The sequence below is a fragment of the Protobothrops mucrosquamatus genome, unplaced genomic scaffold (assembly GCF_001527695.2).
Source record: "Protobothrops mucrosquamatus isolate PMUCROS unplaced genomic scaffold, P.Mucros_1.0 scaffold_4, whole genome shotgun sequence".
NCBI classification, from domain to species: Eukaryota; Metazoa; Chordata; class Lepidosauria; order Squamata; family Viperidae; genus Protobothrops; species Protobothrops mucrosquamatus.
In genome coordinates, this window is record NW_015386080.1 from 20887 (window position 1) to 28507 (window position 7621).

Below are 7621 nucleotides of genomic sequence, written 5' to 3' on the forward strand. Positions count from 1 at the left end.
CCATCTATCTGACAGGAGGACTTGGGGTGGTGTACAAGTAAAAAATATAAAAAGATAAAAACAGTATATACAATTTAAAAAGGCCAGGATAGGATAAAAAATAATATTGAAGTTAATTAAATGGTGCAGGGGAGGACTTTTAAGGCAAGTAACCAGCCCTATGGCTACATGCTCTTCTACAAGTTCCAAGTAGCACTATAGAACCACGTTTTTACCAAGAGACTGGGGGCCCTATCTCCTCTGAGGGGAGAATATTCCACAGGGTGGGGACAACAGCAGAGGTTCTCTTACTTGACCCAACCAGTCAGAATTCTTTAGCTGACATGATCCACAATATACCTTCCCTGCTTGACCAGGTGGAATGAGTTGATGTAATAGGACAAAGACGGTTCAATAGGTAACAGAACCGCAAATATTTATTTGCTCCAAATATATTTATTTTCATTAGAAAATGCTCAATTTCATAAATTTTAAATGTTCATGACAATTTGGGTAAAAACACTGAAAACATTTATCTTTCCTTGCGCCTCCCCCCCCCCCCCCCGGGTCATTTTTGTTCCTAAACTGTGTCATTGCAAACATTCAAAAAAACGCCCAGGTCCAGTTTGATAAAATTCCTGACCTCTTCAAGGGACTGAAAAGCAAAATTGCAGGTCCTTTGAGAATCTCATTTCTGTCTTGGAATTAGTTAATCTCTGATCAGAAACTTAATTAATTTCCAGAGACCTTTAGTTTGACCTGGGCTGTCTAAGTCATATTTGGCTGGAAGAATTGTCATGGAATGAGGAAACCCAGAGTTCCTTGTTACCTCCTAAGTAAGTCATGTCTTAGCATACTGTTGGAACATCACATTCTTCTTTGTACATATCTTTGCTTCAGCTTAGTTATTCATCTTTATAAGACAAGACAATGAACCATTTTTCCTCTCCTGTTTAATGTTTGATTCTATAAATAACTACCCTGTATAGAATATTAAATTATTGCCAAATTTAATTATTGAGTTAATGTTAAATGTATTTAATTCTCTCAATTTAGGACCACTCACTTGTAGTTGAGAAGAACAGTTTCTTGGTGGCAAGGCCTTTCTTACAGTAAAAACCATGGTATAATCTTACGCAGACCTCAGTTGAACCTGTAATCTTACATAAGGATGTATTTTTGAACTTTAATGTAAAGAAAACTTCACACAGAATTATGAAATGTTTAGTGTTCTGTGTTTGCATTTCTACAGTAATTATAAAACAACCTCTGTCCTAATAGTTCACAAGAAGCTGTTATTCCAGTGATTAAGATTTAAGATGTTGCTTAACTCTCATACAGATCATAAGTACTCTGAAGTGTACTCCATTAACCCTTTGCAACAACCAGCCAATGTGCTTTATTCATAAACCACTATTAACAAAGCTTTATTCATATTAATCCCCTGCAATTCATATTCCAGATCTAAAACAGTGCTCCACAAACAGTGTCCATATCACTTGCTGAGTTGTATCCATTAATGATAGAGTAAAATTGTAAAAATCCATTTTATTTACAGGACAGAAAATCTACAGTGCATTGGATTTCAGTCATCGGTGGCTTCAGTTGTATATCTTCAGTGAAGTGTGTGCACGCAAGTGCAAAGTGGTATAGGGTGGGATGGAGACCCAGGGAAGAGAGACAAAGTTGAGATACAATCTTGTAACATGATTTCAAACAGTAGTGTTCACTGTCCAAGAAAATGCCATTTATCAACTAAGATAAAAAAATGACAATTAATTATCAATAATTAACAATTATAAAAAGTTTGGATTATAAGAATTCAAAATCCAAATCACTATTATTCTATAGAGTATACATAGGAAAGAGTGTGATCTCATGTTGTTTTGTATATCAATCTAATGAATATTCAAACACCACGCTTTACAACATACACCTAGTCCTTGTTTAGCAACCACAATTGAGAGTGGTGACTCGGTCATTAAGCAAAGCAGTCACTAAGTGAAACTGACTGTGCTTATTATCTTACTTCAGCTTTCTTTTGCTTTACAGACATGCAACAGTTGTAAATGTGAAAATTTATCACATTTACCTTTTATCACCTTTTATCATCATCATAACTATGAATGGTCATTAAACAAGAAAGTCACTATGTTTACAAATCCTTTGGATCCCAACGTACATATAATAGCATAAAAGGTCTGTGAAGTATTTTGAGTGTGGTTTGTAAAAAGCTATCTGTTTTTTATACTTTCTATTTGCTTAATCAAGCAATAGGAAACAAGAATAAATTTGAAAATTATTTTTCTGCCATGATAATTAACTCCCAAGTTACATGTATATCTCTTTTATATCTTTTGCAATAGCATTAAATTTTATCTTCTAGACTGCTCTTCCCCACCCCAGCTCTGTACATTGAACATTACACTGCATGTGTCTAGTTGCTGATAACTTGCCCTTAAAGTTATGCCTCAAAATGACAATTAATTCCATCTGTAGCAGTATCAAAAAACAAAACTGAATAGGAGATAGTGTTTCCAAAAATGAGATTTGATCTCACTTTTTCATTTTGATAGTCTATCTATTGAGATGCCACATCCAGTTTTACCCAAGTCAGCACTTTCCAAATGTGTATTGGTAGTAAATACATCTGGATAGCATCTGGATAAAGATGAGGCATTCAATTTGATGCTCGGAGGCTCCTGGGCTCCTGCACTCCAGACATTTAGCATGTTTGACAAAGTTACCCAACTGAAAAAGTAAATCCCATCAAAATCACTGAGGTTTCTGCCATGTGCATAGAATTATAATTCTATGCACATGGTAGAAACATCCGTGATTTTGATGGGATTTACTTTTATATATGCTTGGTAACACAAAAGAACAACATCACAAGGGATTTAATTGTTTTAAAAGCCTGCAGAAAAATCACTTTTGAAACTTCAGTTAGTAAACGTTCATTAATTCTTGAAAAGGCTACATTCCATCAGCAAAACAGTTTCTGAACATTTAACTCACTCCAACAGAGCTCTATTCAATAAAAAAAATACACAGAGCCTGTTAAAAGCTAACTTTATATTTATTATGCTATGACTATACAAATAATTGCTGAAAATATCACAATAATAATAATAATAATCTCTCTCTCTCTCTCTCTCTCTCTTACACACACACACACACACACACATACACACACACAAACCCTCATGGGTGGCTGAGAATGTTCATCCCTAATCCTAAACTATTCCATGCATAATTATTTGTAAAGAAAAAATCTTAAGAAACACCTTTGGATTTACATCTTTACACCTAGGTACACTTAACTTAAGAGAGGGTATTCTACTGAGAATCCCACTGAAACCACAGTGGTTTACTTCTTAATAATTATAGAACGATATCCTATTGTTCCTCTCTTCCAGTTGCTCAGAGCAATACACTCAGCCCTCCCTTCTCCTTTTATCTTCAGTATAGGATAGTTTTGGCTAACAGACAATGATACATTAGAGGTCAGAGAGCTCATATGGTCTAGGACAGATATACAGAGATATGCACATACTTTGGTCTCTACAACACAGTTCTCTATAGAACAACGAACCTGTTCTGTAGATCATCTAAAACTCAATATGAATTGTAAGTACTTGTTAGGACACATTCAAACAATCTGAAAATAGTTCTCACCTTCTTTGGAAACAGAAGGCTCTTCCACAAAGGGTGGAGCCTAAAGAAAAGAAATAAATTATTTTGTAGAATGCATGGTGGTGTACAGATTACAAAAAGAGAGGTGGTAATATAAAATTTGATATAGTTTGTAATCTAAGAGTCTGTAGATTAAAATTCAATACAGCAAAGAGACAAAAATCAGATGGATAAAAATACAGGAAAATACAGGATATATAAATCAATTCATTTATATATACTTGACTTTAAATATAGAGAAACTAAGTTCTTCTGTGAAAGGCTTTGCAAAGAATAACTTGAGATATACATACATACATACATACATACATACATACATACATACATACATACATACACACATCTTCTAAATAGAATAGAATTAGAATAGAATAGAATAGAATAGAATAGAATAGAATAGAATAGAATAGAATAGAATAGAATTAAAAATAAAAAAAATAAAAGCTCAGGTCCTTCTGGGATTTAAATTATTTTGTTGTTGTTGTTGTGGCTTGTTTCTTTAAATAGTCTTCTTTGAATGATATTAAAATCTGGTTCCTTTGAAGCTTCATCTCACTTTTGAAAATGTTACAGCTTAACATAATTAGTACAAAAGTCTATCTATGCAGGAAAACAAACAAACACCAGCTGTATGTATTTTGGATCCTGAATGTGTGGTTTGCAGTTTCTAGTACTAGATGGGCTCCTAAAGTTGAACTCTAATAATTCTTCAAAAAATTAGAAAATTGGCCCTGAAAACAGAATGAGTTTAGACCATTTCAGAAGCGATTTTTAAAAGTTCTCTCTTGTGAAAAAGGCAAATAGCTCATCAAAAAATATTTTTAAAAGAAAAAAGTTCAGATCACATTTGCTCCACTTGAAGAACTGAAATGACTGAGAGTAACAAATGGATGTTTTAGTTCATTAATAGTTAAAAGGCAGCTTTTCTAAATAGCTGAGGCTTTTGAAAAATACTTAACCTTACTGATGCAATCCTCACAGTAAGTGAAATAACTTATACTATAAACAGATCACCATAGAACTAAGGAGAAACTTCCTGACAGTGAGAACAATTAACCAGTGGAACAACCTGCCTCCAGAAGCGGTGAATGCTCCAACACTGGAAGTTTTTAAGAAGAGAATGGACAGCCATTTGTCCGAAATGGTATAGGGTTTCCTGCCTGAGCAGGGGGTTGGACTAGATGACCTTCAAGGTCCCTTCCAACGTTACTATTATTATTATTATTATTATTATTATTATTATTATTATTATTATTATTATTATTATTATTATTTACAGTTTTAGGGTGATTATATATGTGTGGGAATGTTTTAGGATATAAACAGGCATATGTACTTTCAGTTCTTGTTTTACTTTTAAAGATAACGATGAATCTAATATTGTTGAATGGGGGTTGATAAAAATGGGAAAAACATGTTTTACATCGCAGAAAAAATTAATGCTTATTACATATTCCTCTCTGCTTCCTTCTTTTCCATACTGACCTCAGCCTCTGAGATCATGAGAAACCTGCATCTAGTATTTAATTTCCAAGCTAGCATTTTGGATTATAAGAGCATTAACTCTCAATTGCCTGTGACCAATATTGAAAAAGGGACTGGAAAGAAAAAAAAATGTATAAATTCCCTTACAGATTGCACAATAGCTTGGATGTCTTCTTCATTGCAGCAATATGGGCTAGTGCCCACCAGAAGGTTGGTGCTGAAAAGAGAACACAATTATTAAGACTTGACGAGTGGGGGAAACAGCTGTTATTTAGAGCACAGATAAGGAAAGAACAAAATAAGCTGTACATATGCAAAACAGTAAATGCTATCCGGGGTTTGAGATTATTTTTGTCCCATCTAACATGGAAAGTTTATAAATTAAACTGGATGACTCTGCACATACTTTGTGGTTTACATAGTCTCTTATTAAAAACCAAGCAGAAGATCAAAACAGAACTTGATTTTTAAGTGAGAAATTGCACAAACTCAAAAGTAGGCAGTTTTAGGTATTTCAGATGTTTTGGCTAAAGCCCAAGACCACGACTGGTTGGAGCTGATGAGATTTCCAACCAAAACATCTAACCAAGATCTAACCAATTTCTGTACACTGTAATGCATCAAGTCCCAGGCAAGAGGCAACTGTGATCTGAAATGGCATCTGAACCAACACTCTGTTTTCACTGCCACAAACCACAATATTTTCTGATATACACATACTGTGCTTGCACATTTCAAAATCTCATCTGTCCTGCCCTTTTCCTCCCCAGATCTTCATTTACTATCTGAAAAATCGTAATTAGGAAGATTTTGCTTTCTTGCAAATTGAGTCAAAGTCCAAACAGCAATTCTATGCATGCTATTCAAAAGTAAATACAATAAAATTTGACATAGTGGGCCTGTGGACAGAAAGAGAGGTCCATTTATCTTAAATCTAAAAGGTTCTTTTGTGCATGTGTGAGAAACCAGCTTGCTATAAAGCACAAGGTGAGGGTACCCTTATGTATTATTCTGTCACCTCCAAGTGCTACTTCAGATGTCTGACAACTGCAAGGAGGACAGTGTGACCCCTTCTTTTCTTCACCAAGTCTACATCCTCCCACAATAATGTCATAGCAGAGTGGTTCTCAGCCTGTGGTCCACAGATCCCTGGGGAGGGCCGCGATGTCATCACAGAGGGTCACCAAAGGCTTGAAGAAATGTTATGATTTAAATCTTGAGTTAAGTCTTGGGGGTCCGTGGCCATAGTCTGTGGCCACAAAAGGTATTTAAAGGGAGTCCATGGTGAAGAAAAGCTTGAGAATCACTGTCATAGCACAATATATCCTGCTGCTGCCATCAGTCTTCCTGTTGACCCTCCCAATTACCAGCATCATAAACTTCAGTTAAACCTTGATCCTGATTAATTTTATCTATTATTCTGGGCAGATCTTTAGATCCATTTGTCCCTGACACCCGAAGACTGTTAAATGGAGGTCCAAATGGAGGTTTTACTATACAACTGATTTCAACCAGACTTATTCCCAGGTAAATGTATAAACAGCAGTTTAACAATTCAGTCGTAGGCATGTTACCTACTTTGATCAATAATCAAATGCTTGGACTAAGCTTCTCTGAATGAACCCCATGCTGAGCTCTCGCCTCCAATTCTTGAAAGGTCTTCAAATAAAAATAACACTTCTTAACTAATGTAGCATTTTTATGGTCTCTCTTCCCTTCTCTTCTCCCCTTCCTCCATTACACAGATCTTTACAGCCACCCTGATTACTTGTACTTTCTAAGCTGAAAACGTTTATCCCTAAGGCTCTGTTCTTGATATTTTAATTGAAGCATGGGCAAATACTGGCATTGTGCAATAAGAACAAGCCATTCCTAAATACACTGATTATGAGGCAGCGGAAAGAAAAAAGGAAATACTGTGCCTGAGACATATGCAGGATAGGCTGTTCCCTTTACTCTCACCTTTAAGAAGTCCTGAGTCACATCCATGATTTCTTATTACCCCAGCCAGAATAAAGCATACTAAAAAAATCCCAAGACCCTTTCCAGAAAAGTTAACATTATCTTCAATTTCTGTGAGAAAACTCTAATGAAATAATAGGAATCCAACACATTTGGGAATGGCTTACTTACCAAGAAATCAGGGCTCGTTCAGAAAGGACAAAACAAAAAGTAAAGTATTTCTTTATGATAAAGATGCACTTGTTCAGTGGCCATGTAAAGTTACAGCAAACAGGTCTTATGACTGCTCCTTGTATTTGTGGTCATCATAGCATTCTTTGATCACGATTGTGATCTGGACACTTAATAATAATAATAATAATAATAGTAAAGTTGGAAGGGACCTTGAAGGTCATCTAGTCCAACCCCCTGCTCAGGCAGGAAACCCTATACCATTTCGGACAAATGGCTGTCCAGTCTCTTCTTAAAAACTTCCAGTGTTGGAGCATTCACCGCTTCT

At 35.4% G+C, this 7621-nt stretch overlaps 1 protein-coding gene across 1 annotated transcript in view; it reads right to left on the reverse strand.

Annotated features, from left to right (window-relative positions):
• Positions 1-591: 591 nt before the first annotated feature.
• The window catches only part of PPA2 (pyrophosphatase (inorganic) 2), a gene marked incomplete in the record, with an annotated part of 20009 nt that continues 12979 nt past the window's right edge, over positions 592-7621 (reverse strand). Inside the window, 3 exon segments of the mRNA XM_015831994.1 lie at positions 592-1734; positions 3658-3697; positions 5308-5377. Of these exon segments, the coding sequence (XP_015687480.1) occupies positions 1706-1734; positions 3658-3697; positions 5308-5377 (139 nt within the window).